This window comes from Aspergillus aculeatinus (assembly GCF_003184765.1).
Source record: "Aspergillus aculeatinus CBS 121060 unplaced genomic scaffold BO66scaffold_45, whole genome shotgun sequence".
NCBI lineage: Eukaryota > Fungi > Ascomycota > Eurotiomycetes > Eurotiales > Aspergillaceae > Aspergillus > Aspergillus aculeatinus.
The window spans coordinates 224,264-238,135 of NW_020291514.1; the positions used below are offsets into that span (position 1 = coordinate 224,264).

The following is a 13,872-nucleotide window of genomic DNA, read 5'->3' on the forward strand; positions in this document are numbered from 1 at the left end:
TCCATTCAAAGGATGGACCCGCCGCACCCGGATTTGCAGGCCACGTTCGAGCGGCCACAACACGAGCATGATACCTGTATCCTTGACAGTCGGCTGGACGACATCCATGTCCCCAGCCTTGTGCCGTTGCCTTGCTCACAGGTGATTCGGCCCAAGAGAGTCAACCACCTGAGCTCTGCTCTCGAAACTCATGTTGACCGCGAGCTCACAGTCACTCCAGCCCCGGCTCACTTGGTGCGTGTTTCCATGCTGCGCAGCTCAGCAGCTACATCTCCAGTGTGCCACAAGCTAACATGCCTGTGTGTCTCTACAGACACGTCCTTCTGCTGCTCCCGTCACCATGACCGCCACCGCCGCCACCACCGCATCGCAGCTCGTTCCGTGGGACGGAAAGATCAACTGGGCCCTGAATGGAGCCACCGTCTTCAAGGACTCGGAAGAGGAGCGCCGCGCACGGGTCAACCTGTCCAACACCTTCAACAGGGAGTCGCACTCGAAGCTCTGGGTGTTCCATTTCGGCCTGCGCTACATCCCCGCCGACTTCGAGCACAACGTGTACCGCGCCATCAAGGTCGACAGCCTGCCGTCCGGGGCCGGGCTCTCGCAGATCCTGCCCCTGATCCCCGGCGAGATCCTCTCCGCCCGCCTGCTCGACACCCGCACCATCACCGGGTCCAAGACCGCCTTCGTCACCTTCGTGCACCAGGCCGATGCAGTGGGCTTTCTGCACTCCTCCAAGGGCGTCCTCCAGCTGAAGTCCGGGCCGGCCCAGGTCGCGCCGATCCCCACCCCCAGCTACCCCATCAGCGCGGACATGGAGAAGTTGATCTACGAGAAGGGATACACCCGGTGCATCCGCATCACCAACCTCCGGACGTCGCTGAAGGGGGATATCTGCCGTGCCTTGAGCAACGCGTATCTGGTTCCGCAGATCGAGAGCATCCGTGATGGGCCGGGGGCCGGTGAGAGCCAGCTGCGCTTCTGCTCCATCAAGGCGGCTGCGGCGGCGTATGTTCTTCTCAGAGGCCATGCCAAGTTCGATGAGTGTCAGTGGGAGTTCGTCAAGGCTGTTCGCCCTAAGATCCCTCGGATCGGGATCTGGGACTAGAAGCGAGGGGATGCTGCTGCATGTTTTCTGGGGAGCTGTGCTTGTGACGAGGGAAGTCGAGCAACCGTCCAAGATTTCGCAGGGGAGAAGAGGGCTGCTGGGATTTAGCGTGTATTTCAGATCCGGACAATATATCTTCGCTTGAGGATGAGCAGGACCTTTAGTGCCGTAGACGGTCAGGGAGGTAAACAGCTCAGACCGGTAAGAGGGAGATGATGTTTCCCCTAATATCTGACATCCCCTCCTATCTTCCGGATTTAGCACTGTCTAGGCACGAGAAGAGTATCAAGGCCGCCGTGAACGAGCAAAGCTAAACCGATTGAGGCTGCTCGAAGCCGCGGAGACAACCCGTCATATAAATGCCTCTCAAACCGAGGCAAACCCCATCACGACCACCCTCAGCAATGAAGCACGACTCACAGCTACCGTACCCATAAATGCCACCCAAAAGGAAGCCTGAACCCAGACCCATTCTACAAAACCGAGTTCCAAAGCAGATTTGCCCTTTCTATCCTGTATCCTCTATCCTCTATCCTCTCTACCCCTCCTCTCTCCCCCCTCCCCCACTCGAACCCCACAATTCTCCAACCCATCGTAAACCTCACCCCTACCCCTACCCCACCGAATACAAATTCACAATATCCTGATCCTTCCTCGGCCCCTTGACCACATGCCGACTCGCCCAGCTAACCACCTCCCCACTCTCCGCCCGCACCCGGAACGCATAGGCCGTGCGATACATATCCTTGATGCAGAGATGATTGCCCCTGGCCGTGACAACCACCGTCGCCTCTGCCTCGGACGGTGGTTTGGGTGGTGTAGGAGGCGTTACGTATGCCTCGTTGTTGTTGCTGCTGCTGCTGCTGCTGCCGCCAACACCGGCGGCGGCAGCAGCATCCGCACCGTCAACCGCCACCTCAAACTCCACCTCATGGAACAGGTAATCGGCCTCGGGATGCGTGGCTGCGTCCTTGGTGACCTTGACGAACCACACGCTGATCCGGCCTTCTGGGCTGAGGCGCCAGATGTAGGACTTCGTCCAGCGGAGGTTTGGGCCGAGGGTTGCGGGGAGGGAGCCGGATTCGGTGTAGAGGGTTTGGGTCTGGGGTTGGGGTTGGGGATGGGGGTCTTCGGTGGGTGTAGAGGCTAGGAGGGGTTGGAAGGAGGCTTCGCCGTGGAGGTCGCCGTGGAGGTCGAGGGGGTTGTCGCTTTGGAGGGTGCGGCGGAGGGTCCAGGTGGGCGTGCGGGCGAGCGAGGCGAAGAGCGTCGGGAGGAGGCGCGGGGAGATCTTGGTGGTTGGCATCTTTGCTGTGCTGTGCTGTGCTGTGCTGTGCTGTGTAGATGGAGATTGGAGTTTGGGGTGGGATGGTGGGGTTTATGTCAGGTCATAAGGTCATTGTTGCGATGGTGGTTCTTGGGTTAGGAGGAGGAGGATTGAATTGAGATGATGATGGATGCCAGGAGTCAATTCCGGTGGGCCGTGCGCTGCTCGCTCCACCCGCCCACTCTCCTTCTGCATCTCATCTCCCATCTTCTCCGACTCCACCCTGCAACAATATCACCCATACAGATTCCCGGCTTCTCCTCTTAGCGTCGGAGATCTGTTGATATGTCCGGTGAGTATTGAGAAATGTCCGTCAACAACCCTACTTTTTAGTTATTTGACACTGATCTTTACAGGGTCAAAGTTACTGCACCGTTGGTTCAAAACGGGTTGAGCCATGATGAGCCATGTTGATTCATGACTTATGTCCAGAATTCTCGGCTTGGCATCCCTCCTGCCCTCTCTATATGATGATTCTCTTCCGCAGTCTCAAGATGGCTTTTTTCATCATCAAACGCGTCCGCATTGAACTTGCCCCTAGCAGGAATGGCTGAGAAACGCCTTCCGGAAGACGCACCCCGGTCCGAGACCAACAGCGCGTCTGCTGTCAAGATCAATGCCTCCCCGGAGGACGATACCACTCAGGCTCCCGACTTTGAGCTGACCGGCCTACCGTTGGCTCTGGTCATCCTTGGCCTTGGTCTCGCCATCTTCCTCATGTCGTTGGACTCGTCGATCATTGCAACTGCCATCCCCCGCATCACATCCCAGTTCAACAGCACCGGGGACATAGGCTGGTATGGAAGTGCATACTCCTTCGCCATATGCGCTCTGCAGCCCATTGCCGGCAAGCTGTTTGCAAGCTTTCCCATGAAGGTAAGTCCACTGAACGCCCAATGGAAGAGCCCCACTGACCGGCGCAGGGGATGTTCCTTGGGTGTTTGGCCGTGTTTGAGCTTGGTTCACTGCTGTGTGCCCTGGCTGTGAACAGTCCAATGCTCATTGTCGGGCGCGCGATCGCCGGAGCTGGGGCAGCCGGATGCTTCACGGGAGCCTTTTGCATCGTCGCGGCAGCTCTCCCGCTTGCCAAGCGCCCCTTCTACGTGGGAATTCTCCAGTCGACCTTCGGCATCGCAACCATCATCGGACCTATCCTAGGCGGTGCCTTCACGCAGCACGCGACATGGCGGTGGTGTTTCTGGATCAACCTACCCATTGGTGCCATCACGATCGTGGCCCTGGTCTTCTCCTTCAAGCCGCCCCCGCGTGACCCCTCTACAACTTCTCCTGTCCTGCATCGACTGAAGAGCTTGGATCTGATCGGTGCTTTGCTCTTCGCTCCGTCCATAATTATGATACTCATGGCCCTCCAGTGGGGTGGAACCTCCTACGCGTGGAAGAGCGCCACCATCATCGGACTCTTCGTCGGCGGCGCAGGGCTCGGCCTGGTCTTTGCCTGCTGGCAGGTCTACAAGGGCGACGGGGCCATGATCCCCCCGCGCCTGATGACCGAACGCACCATGCTTTTCTGCTGCCTCGGGGAATTCTGCGCCATGGGCGCCGTCTACATCTCGATCTACTATCTTCCCGAATGGTTCCAAGTCATCAAGGGCGCCTCCCCGACCAAGTCGGGCCTGATGTATCTGCCCCTGGCGCTGTCGGACGTGCTCTCCGCCACGCTCACGGGCGCCTCCCTCAAGTACCTGGGGTACCCGAACCCCTACCTGCTGCTCGGCACGGCGCTGATGAGCATCGCCACGGGCCTCTTCTCGACCTTCACCCTCACCACCCCGCACGAGCACTGGATCCCCTTCCAGGTCCTCCAGGGCCTCGGCGCCGGCATGACCCTGTCCATGCCCTACGTCGCCACGCAGACCGTCCTCGATCCCGCCGACATCCCCGTCGGCACCTCCCTGCTCCAGTGCTTCCAGTTCTTCGGTGCCGCCGTCAACCTCGCCATCGCCGAGGCCCTCTTCGACAACAAGCTGGTCACGGGTCTGGGGGATCTCGGGCTGCCCGCCGCGGAAGTCGAGCGCATTGTCAGTGCCGGATCTGCGGAAGTGCGCAGCGTGATTCCCTACAGTGATCTGCCCGGCGTGCTGCATGCCTACAACCACGCGCTCACCACCACCTTCTACGTTGCTGCGAGCTCTGCCGCTCTGGCCTTTCTGCTCTCGCTGGGCGTCCGGTGGAGGAGTGTCAAGCCGCCGAAACCGAAGGCTGTTGCTGCGAATGCAGCGAATGCGGATGCGGATGTGGAGGCTAGGTGATTCGGTTTTGTGGGTGTGGTTCTGTGATATAGATTTTGGTTCCAGATGTGTATTTTTGATATCTAGAATTATATATATCGTTTAATGATTGTATACTAACGAGAATCTACTGGAATCCCGAGAGGAAGTAATGACATTTAAGTGGTGTTACTCAAAGATTTCCCGTGCTTGGTCAAGCTCGTACGGTATATTCCCGGGTCAGATTGTATGTTACGCAGCATCACAGTTAGACCAATCTCCCCCTACCTCCATTGCCCACATTCGGTCTTGTTCAGTAGGACAAGCCAAGCACAAGCAATCGCATCTAGAACCCCCTGTATAGATGGAATACAAAACACATGCACAAGGCAAGTGCCAGGGAATTAGAAGGTGATATTCAGTATTCGCATTATGAAGAAGGCTTTCGAGGGATTCTAGAAAGCCAATCTGAGATCATCGATTGCGTTCCCTCTACTATGCCGTAGGGGAGGGCGAAGAAAGGCACTCGCAATGGCAAATTCACAGAGGCCGGAAGGCGTTGATCCATTGTGTGAACCCCAGTCATAGCGAGGGATGGCCATAGAAACCCGGAGGCGGAGAGACACCCCTCTTAGATTCGGCGAGGGAGAGCATCTAAGATACTTTGACACAGTACAGTACTTCCAGGTGATTTGATCTGCGATCAGAGAGAAACTGCCCAGTGGGTCTTCCTATGGTGGATCGCCGATAAAGATTCGGGATGGAGGAACTATCCATCTGAACAGGTCCGTCCACATCACCTTTAGCTTCGCTGAGTCCTATCAGCAAGCACGACAACAAACGGATCACGTCCGATCATTGATATCCAAGTTCAGGATATCATCCTCGAGACTCAGGATGCCCATCGCCCAATTCGCGTTCGGCCGCTTGCTGACCGTGACGAACCGGCGTTCGGAGCTGTTGTACGGGCCACCGCCGCCACCGCCGCCGCTTTCCTCCTCCGGGGGCGGGGTCCACATGGACACCGGCTTGTTGAGAGTCCTATCGCGACGGGTGTACGGCGGCCCGCGGCCCTGCGCGGCGGCGACGACCCACGCATTCTCGCAGCCGCGCGCGATCGCGTCCGAGGTGCGCCAGCCGCTCAGCCGGTTGAGGTCCAGCAGCTCGGTGACCAGCCACTCGCGCTGCGCGGGGTCTGTGTACTGGACTCCCGCAAAGAACAGCGGCACCGTGATCTCGATCAAGCACGAGCCCAGCGTCGGGCTCAGGCTGCCGGCCTCGAGGTGGAAGGACTGCGGGTAGTAGACGCCCGCGGCGATGCGGCCGATGATCTGCGCGTATTCCGCCGTGGTGGCGGCGGCCACGCCCGCGGCGACCATCATCGCCGGCGGCATGCAGGGGTGTAGCCGGTGCAAGAGGATCCGCCCCGTGTAGTAGAAGCACCAGGTCGTGGCGATCGTGTGCGTCCGGTACTGCAGGGCGGAGCCGAACGGGGTCGAGATCGGCGGCACCGAGTCCGCGGGTAAAGGCATAAAGTATGATCCTAGGGCCGGGAGGAATGCGTCGAACGCCGCCACCATACTCTCCCATTCCTTCTCGGCGTCATGGTACGAGGTATCCTCTTCTTCCTCTTCGAGAGGCTGATGGTGGTGGTGCTGGGATTCCCGGGTGTTGAGGAACACGGCGGGGGCGCGGCGTGGGCCGCTGGACGGTGCCATGCCGTACATGGGCGGGGCGTTTGGGCCGGGGCCGGTGGGTGGACCACCACGGCGCATATCTGCTGCACCGCGTGGAGATGGTCGTGCAGGACCCCCCGGGCCACCAGCAGGAGGTGGTCCTCGGCCTGGTGGTCCGGGTGGTCCTCTGGAGAACCGGGCCATAAATTTGCCCAGATTGGCATCCGGGCGCCACTCCATGCCTGTAGTCTTAGCCGTTCTCAGTTTTCGTTTCCTGTCACGATAGCCGAATTCTGCCAAGCGACCTAGAAGTAGCCACAGGTGGTCTGCAGACCCGTAGATAGCGTCCAGCCGGCCCATACCCGCGCGGGGAGGGCATTGACCCCATTGGGAGTATGGCATGCTGGGTTGCGGTTAGTGTCGTAGCTCGAGATAAGTGAGGGGGGGGGGTTCTTATGACTTACAACAAAGGGCAACCGCTGATGATACTTTGCATGACATCTTGCTTGCAGTACCACCAGTACAGGTCACACTGGATCCGATAGTTCTCGATATCTTTCCGTGTGAAGTGCTTGTACTGACGAGGGTTCCCATTCTCATCGTTAATCTGCCCGAATTCGTCGTAGTTTGCGGCTCTTCCAAGTAGAGTCCCGATGAACTGCTCGTTGATGCTACTTTCCTTCTCTGCGAAAGGGTCGTCGTCCGACGTGGGATCTCCAAAAAGGTAGCTGTCTGTGAGTGCCATGACCGGCGGCTGCATTTGCTGTCGCTGAGCCCATACTCTCCGTCGCTGGGCGCGGAGCCCACGAGTCATGCCAGCAAAATCAATCTCACGCACCAGTTGCGCCGACCCTGCCACGTGGCTGTTCCATTTCGAGTGATCAGCACCCATCACCTCGTAATATCCTAGAAGCAGGGTAGCAGCCAGGGTGGTGATCTGCTTGCGGCGCGTGGGAAGCCCGACAGCCACACCGACTCTTCTCAGAGCGTAGTGATAATGCTTCAACGAAACCGTTGGGGGTGCTTGTTGGAGGAAGGAGATATGTAAGCTGCTCAAGGCGAGGATAGCTTGCAGCAAAACTTGACTCTCGAGAGCCTTAAGAGGGAGGGTATATGTCCATAGGCCCTGCTGGGCGGTTGGTACGGGGGCGCCAAGCATGGTGGATGGGTCGATCGGATGACGCTCGAAGACAGATAGCGATGGTCCGGTGGAATGGATGAAATGCAAGAAGATTCGGGCCGTCTTCGGATTGTTCAAGGGTGATGAGCCGTATGTGGGGATGTACGAGCCGAGTACATTTGGCTCATTCAAATATGTAGTGAAAGAACGCAGCTGCCGCTCGTCGCGATTGGCAGATGCCATAATAAGGCTAAGCTGGTTGTAGTTCTGCACGGAGATCTGGTCTTCCCGTTCCTCCTCTGATTCACCACTGTAGTATTCATCCTCACCGTCATCTTCCATAAAATCTCCATACGGCGATGTTGATGACTGCGAGAGAGGCACATGTGCAGACGAAGCTGTTCTAACTTGGTCTTGCAGTAAATTTACACCAGACGGTGCGGTATTCGGCAGCCAAGGGCCTCCTTGAGAATATGAGACAGCATCCGACCATGAGTAGCCCGCCCCCAGATCAGTCGACAGCTGCCGTCTTTGGTGATCAAGGAACGCGAGGGTGTCCGGTGGTGTATAGCTTTCGGACGAGTTCTCCGAACTCGAAGGAAGGTGGACCTGGCCTGAGACTGCTGGCTGAGGAGGAGTCCTGCTAATCCCAGGAGCCTCGTTCAGTGAGAAGGTAGCGGTTGGATTCCGGGTCTCTGCATCGGGTGGCAAAGACAGCTTTGGAGCTATAGCAGGCTGATCTGGTCTGTCCTTTCTTTGCTGAGACACCGAGTGCTCACTTGGGACTGGTGCTGACTGTGTCTGCACGCTGAAGGCCGGCTGCTGGCCAAACCCGGGACCTGAGATGCCCAATGGGTTCTTGAAGATCAGGCGGGGCCCGTAGCCTTGACAGTCGCGTTTTGATTTTACGCAATTATTGCATGTCGGCTTTTCTTCGCCGCACTTGATGCGACGTTTGCGGCAAGCTATTTAGCGATGTTAATGCATGGGACGTGATTTACGGCCAGTTGCACTCACTTAAACATCCTGTTTTGGTACGCTTTTTGGGAACTCTTTGTGATGTTGCATTGTTCGATCCCGCCTCCACAGGGTCCAGTTGGGCGGCGTCTGCGACGTCAGGACCCTGCGCTGTGCCTGGCCCACTGATAGACAGATCTGGCGGAGACTGCCGGGCACGGTTGGTGCTTTCCATGGCGATGGCAATGCAGAGTCGAAAGCGAGACCAATTCCATAATCATCGCCAGCAGAGAGGAGACCGACCTGACTTGACACAGACAACGCGCACTTCTACTTCCGAATGGAATTCGTCGCACGACTTCTGTAGCATCAAGCTTGAATGGGGTTGATTTGGAGACCGCGGTGGAGGTCGTCAAAGAGGTGAAATTCTGATTGGCCTGGAAATATGTGACGGGTCGGGATCGATGCCTCAGGTATACTCAGTCATGCCGTGCTTTGCTTCTGTCACCCCAAGAGCTGCTACATGGGCAGAAAGATTGCTCACGGTGGAATTATGACAGATGATCTGAGCAACTGGGGCAATGGGTCCTACTTATCGTATCTAAGGTTTTTACTTGGATTTTTCTCCAGGCATATGGCCTGATCACTGACCTGCTCGGTAGAAAGTCTAGACAATATCCACAATCTGATCGATCCGAGGCACTTCCTTGGTAGCAGTCTCCAGTCTCCAAGATCCTGACACCAGCCCACAACTACTCCATCTAGATCTGACAGATGGTCTAAGACGTGTATATGCATCAAACTCTAAACTCACAAGCAATTAGCGCCACGAGTAAAAAGACAAATCACCGTAGTGCCCGAGACACTTCGCGAAAGCCTGATGGAAGCGACAAAACAAACAAGACAAACACAGCACTCACCGCCCTCGAGACGGGCGGCAGAACACCCCGAGGACTGATCGTCTCCGCCTTTTTTTGCCAGAAAATTTTAGAGATGCACGGCCGGGCAGAACAATAATCAACCATTTTCCAAAGGCAACCTATCGCAAGCATGTTCGCTGTACCGGGTTGGTCGCTCGAGAACTCTGCTCTCAAGCAGCAGAGTGAGCCTGCTCCTGAAAAGACAAATGACAAATCATCCAAGCCGAACCCCAAAGACCGAAAGCGCAAGCGGGAGGATAATGTCACCAAGGGAAATGTGGACGCTATGTTCCGCCGGCACATTGAGGGGGAGAAGATCACCCCCTGGGCCAGGAAGAAGGCTGAAAAGGAGGCCATGATGAAGGGCGAGAAGAAGCAGGATCAGGCCAAACCCCAGACCGTCGAAGCGGACGCACCGCGACCAACCGACGCCGCCGCCGCCGCCGAGGAGGGCGAGAAGCCCAAGAGCAAGAGACAAAGGAAGAACAAGAATAAGAACAAGAACACGGAGGAGAAGCAGGACCATCCGCAGGGTGATGCCACCAGGGAATCTGCCACTACCACCGAATCGATGCCCGTGGCGCCGCCGGAGACGAAAGCCATCCTGACCCCTCTGCAGCAGGCCATGCGACAGAAGCTAATCTCCTCCCGATTCCGCCATCTAAACGAGACCCTCTACACCACGCCCTCGAGCAAGGCCTTTGAGCTTTTCACTTCGAACCCCGAACTGTTCGACGAGTACCACGCCGGTTTTGCGCGCCAGGTCAAGGAGTCCTGGCCCTCGAACCCTGTGGATGGCTACATCAAGGCTATGCGCGTCCGTGGCAGCGCTCATGCGCCCCGGAGGGGCAAACCGGATAACAACAAGGGACGACCCTCAGCTGCCCCGCTGCCCCGACGACCGAACGGCCTGTGTACCGTGGCCGACTTGGGCTGCGGTGATGCTCAGCTCGCGCGCGCGCTGCTGCCGTCTTCCAAGAAGCTGAACCTCAAACTACTCAGCTACGATCTGCACGCCCCGAAGGACTCCCCGATTACCAAGGCCGACATCTCCAATCTGCCCCTGGAGGATGGATCTGTCGACGTGGCGGTCTTCTGTCTAAGTCTGATGGGCACCAACTGGGTGTCGTTCGTGGAAGAAGCGTGGCGGGTGCTCCGCAGCGACGGCAAGGGCGAATGCTGGGTCAGCGAAGTGAAGAGCCGATTCGGCAAGGTTACCCGCAAGAAGGCGCAGATCGGCGCCAAGAAGCCGCTCAGCAAGGCGGAGCAGAAGAAGCTCAAGAAGAAGCAGTCGGCGGACAACGCGGACTCGGATGTTTCTGAAAACGAGATCTATGCGGAGGACGCTCGTCCCGCCAACACCGATGATGAGACGGATATCTCGGCCTTCGTGGAGGTCTTCCGGACGCGGGGCTTCATTCTCAAGCAGGAGACTCTCGATAAGTCGAACAAGATGTTCGTCAAGATGGAGTTTGTGAAGGCCGGTGGCGCCCCCACTAAGGGCAAACATGCCGGCTCCGCCGCCCCCAGCGCTGGTGCCGGTGGCCCTGGCAAGAAGCGGTTCATCGACCGCTCATCCGACAAGGGCATGTCCGCTGCTGAAGAAGCGGCTGTTCTTAAGCCATGCGTCTACAAGATCCGGTAGTCCTGGCATAAGGTGCTTGAATAGTGTATAGAAAAAAGTACTTGAGTTTAATCATGATCAAGCGAGTTGTCACTGTAATATATGCATCTACTAGTACTAGTACACAAGTGTAGTCTTCAGCATCGTAGCCGTGGTAGTCAAGTCCATGGATCAGCGCCGAGCCTCGATTAAGAGCTTTGAAAGTGCCGTTGTACACCTCACCCAGTGACTTCTGCCTTGACCTTGTGTATGTGTATAAAAAGTATTTAGCTAGCCACCGGCGAAACCCTAGTAAGTATTACAATCATTAAACTATCCAGCATGCTCTCCAACTCCCGCATAACGAACCCACACGCAAAGAGCACCAGTCCAAAGATTCCCTGATCAGTCGTACTCCATCCTTCGTTCTGTACATCGTCCCATCATCAAAATCATCATAATCAATGAGCGTCCTTCTGCCTCACCCCAAGATGGAGCATATCAAACCCCCACTGCTGCATCTTGAACCGATCAAGCACTCCACAGAGATCCAGAAACACCTTCGGACCCTGCATCTGCCCAGCAATGCCCTGCCACCGCACCTGCTCATGGCTGAACTCATCATATTCCATAAGCAGTATCAGCCCACTGCAACCCTGGCAAGCCGCATCGACCGAGTCAGCGATTGCGACTGCTTCCAGGGATGCGTCCGCGAGACGTAGCGCACTCCGCAGCTGATCCCCCGGGATCCGAGGATCGAAGACCGTCACTTGCACCCCGATGCTCATCAAGTCGCGCGCCAATCCTACCGCCGTAGACGACTGATCCCGAATCGCGCAAGTCTTCCCCCCCGCGAAACCCAAGATCGCCACCCGGTGGTCCTTCAGCTCCCCCGTGAACCGCTCCGTGACCCGCTTCGCGGTGCGGCTGTGGTAGAACTCGTTCATCTGGAGCACCGCCCTCCAATACTCAGCGACGGGGTGCAAGCCCAGCTCCCTTGCAAGATAGATCAAGCACAGGATCTCCGCGTGGAAGTTTGTACCGCCCCCAAACCCCAGCCCTACGCGCGGTGGCAGCCCCAGTGTCTGGGTGATATGGGCGATGTTGGCGTTGGTGGACTCGCAGATCGCGCTCAGGGACTGGACGTTGCTGATCTGCTGCGCGAGGCAGGCGTTGGCCGCGAGCTTGCCCAGCTCCGCGGACCAGGCGTCCATGGTGATCAGGCGGTCCTCGGGGACCCAGGGCAGGTAGAGGCGCTTTAGCGCGGTGATGGCCTCGACGGACATGTCCTCGGAGAAGATGTGGCCGATCAGCACGCGAGGCGGGTAGAGCAGGTCGCGGATGGCCGTGCCGGGGATCAGAAAGTCCGGGTTCGACAGGACGTCGAAGGTGGCTGTTGGGGATGCGGTTTTGCGTAGCTATATATTGTCATCGTGAAATTGGGGGTGTCAGTCTCCGTACTAGGTAGCAGTTTGGGGGAGTGCTTCAGTGTGGTGTCTATTTACTGACAGCTTTTTTTATGCGCTGGACGATGCCACACGGCGCTGTGCTTCTCTGCACGATGATCTTGTGCCCGGTCGATACTTGGGCGATCGCTTGGATTGCGGCCTCAAGCGGCGCGAGGTTGATTCCTTCTTTGGTCTCCGACTGCAGTCCATTGTCAGTACTTAGTCCTATTTCTTGTGACGTTCGTCTGTTGGTCTCACCGATGCATCTGGAGAACATTCTACACAAAGAAAGACTAGATCTGCGGAAACCACTCCCGCATGGATATTGGTGGAAAAGGCGAGGTTGGCCAACTTCCTTTGTCGTTGCGTTCTCTCAGCATCATTGTTTTGGCTCAAATCATTCACCTTCGCTTCTTCCGGGAGGCTGGATGCCTCCATCGCAAACCCGGGAGGGTCATCGAAGAGCAAATCCTCTAGCCCCGGCTCAGGGATAGGAGGACGATCCGATTTCCAAGCCTCAATGAGACTCGCATCTCGATCGACCACACAGAATTGGACGTGAGGGTTCTGCGACGCCAGGATGATGGCAGTCAATGCTCCTTTTGAACATGCGTAAGCTCTTTGAGCCCATCAGGACAAAAGACTCTATGTTACTTTGTACTCACCCACATGGCCCGCCCCAATGATACATGCACTACGCACGTTCTCGATCTTCGTACTCGGTAGCGGTCGCAGCTCGATCCCCTCTACACTATCGGAGTACGTGTGGCCCTTGACAACGACATGAGGACTTCGAGGACTCCCACCACTCGCGGCTTCGATGGCCTTGTACCGACGTCGCGAAAGGAACAGAGTCAGACCCGCCAAAACAAGTAACAGAGGAAAGAACGGCATTGCTTTGCAACGATATACTCCTTTAAAAAGCCCCAAACCCACAGTTGACGACTTACCAAAGCCCCTCTTCCCCGTCTATCGCACAGGATGCATACACAGAAGGAAAAATCAAAGAAGAAAAAGAAGGAAAGGGAAAACAGACGGACTTTGAACCCCTCTCGCTCACTCCCCGGCGATATGCGGGTTGTGTGTGTGAGACCCGATCAAAGGGCGGTCTGGTCGCAACGTTGAACTGGCCACCTCATAGCGAACTACCAATTATTCTAAAAATATGGACATGTTATTGGGTGTGGTTTTGTCGAGCTTGACTACGTGTTCGCAGCCTTGGTCTGCTTGAATCCACATTGAGGCGACGCTAAGGAGGTCTGATATGCAACTCAATTGGAACAGCATGGGTGGTCCCATCTGTCGCGTCAACAGCCGATGCAACTTTTGTTTTCCATCGACAGCCTCACTCTTTGAATTTTCGAGTCGAAAAGGAAGAGGAATCTATGCAATTGCTAAAGAGATGAGAAGAGCGAGGAGGCGACATGCTGAGGTTGTTAAATATCTGTCTCATGTTGACCTGCCTGCATGAGTCCAATGGTCGCCCAA

General features: G+C 56.7%; 6 protein-coding genes across 6 annotated transcripts; 3 read left to right on the forward strand and 3 right to left on the reverse strand.

Moving 5' to 3' along the window:
- Positions 1-340: 340 nt before the first annotated feature.
- Positions 341-1,108, forward strand: BO66DRAFT_329952 (uncharacterized protein; the record flags this gene model as incomplete). The annotated part of the gene is made up of 1 exon (XM_025644041.1): positions 341-1,108. One exon carries the CDS (start codon positions 341-343, stop codon positions 1,106-1,108), a length of 768 nt encoding a protein of 255 aa, XP_025500896.1.
- A 613-nt stretch (positions 1,109-1,721) lies between these two features.
- On the reverse strand, positions 1,722-2,606 carry BO66DRAFT_458564 (uncharacterized protein; the record flags this gene model as incomplete). The annotated part of the gene is made up of 1 exon (XM_025652222.1): positions 1,722-2,606. Exon 1 carries the CDS (start codon positions 2,409-2,411, stop codon positions 1,722-1,724), a length of 690 nt encoding a protein of 229 aa, XP_025500897.1. The 5' UTR covers positions 2,412-2,606.
- A 78-nt stretch (positions 2,607-2,684) lies between these two features.
- BO66DRAFT_380115 (MDR family MFS transporter) lies at positions 2,685-4,726 on the forward strand. The gene is made up of 3 exons (XM_025645888.1): positions 2,685-2,740; positions 2,789-3,308; positions 3,356-4,726. Exons 2-3 carry the CDS (start codon positions 2,979-2,981, stop codon positions 4,700-4,702), a joined length of 1,677 nt encoding a protein of 558 aa, XP_025500898.1. The 5' UTR covers positions 2,685-2,740; positions 2,789-2,978; the 3' UTR covers positions 4,703-4,726.
- A 779-nt stretch (positions 4,727-5,505) lies between these two features.
- BO66DRAFT_413872 (putative C6 finger domain protein) lies at positions 5,506-8,648 on the reverse strand (the record flags this gene model as incomplete). Its single annotated transcript, XM_025649444.1, has 3 exons — positions 5,506-6,739; positions 6,801-8,421; positions 8,474-8,648. The coding sequence occupies 3 exons, from the start codon at positions 8,646-8,648 to the stop codon at positions 5,506-5,508; spliced, it is 3,030 nt and encodes a 1,009-aa protein (XP_025500899.1).
- A 769-nt stretch (positions 8,649-9,417) lies between these two features.
- On the forward strand, positions 9,418-11,041 carry BO66DRAFT_380120 (25S rRNA (adenine645-N1)-methyltransferase). The gene has a single exon (XM_025645889.1). It carries the CDS (start codon positions 9,464-9,466, stop codon positions 10,976-10,978), a length of 1,515 nt encoding a protein of 504 aa, XP_025500900.1. The 5' UTR covers positions 9,418-9,463; the 3' UTR covers positions 10,979-11,041.
- A 356-nt stretch (positions 11,042-11,397) lies between these two features.
- On the reverse strand, positions 11,398-13,372 carry ugd2 (putative UDP-glucose dehydrogenase Ugd1; the record flags this gene model as incomplete). Its single annotated transcript, XM_025653081.1, has 4 exons — positions 13,050-13,372; positions 12,643-12,983; positions 12,446-12,583; positions 11,398-12,354 (listed from the first exon to the last, which is right to left on the reverse strand). Exons 1-4 carry the CDS (start codon positions 13,276-13,278, stop codon positions 11,398-11,400), a joined length of 1,665 nt encoding a protein of 554 aa, XP_025500901.1. The 5' UTR covers positions 13,279-13,372.
- Between the last annotated feature and the right edge of the window lie 500 nt (positions 13,373-13,872).

Coding starts and splice junctions, on each gene's coding strand:
- BO66DRAFT_380115 (XM_025645888.1), top strand. CDS start 2,979: ATGGCTGAGAAACGCCTTCCGGAAGACGCACCCCGGTCCGAGACCAAC. Junction 3,309..3,355: donor TTGCAAGCTTTCCCATGAAG/GTAAGTCCACTG, acceptor TGACCGGCGCAG/GGGATGTTCCTTGGGTGTTT.
- BO66DRAFT_380120 (XM_025645889.1), top strand. CDS start 9,464: ATGTTCGCTGTACCGGGTTGGTCGCTCGAGAACTCTGCTCTCAAGCAG.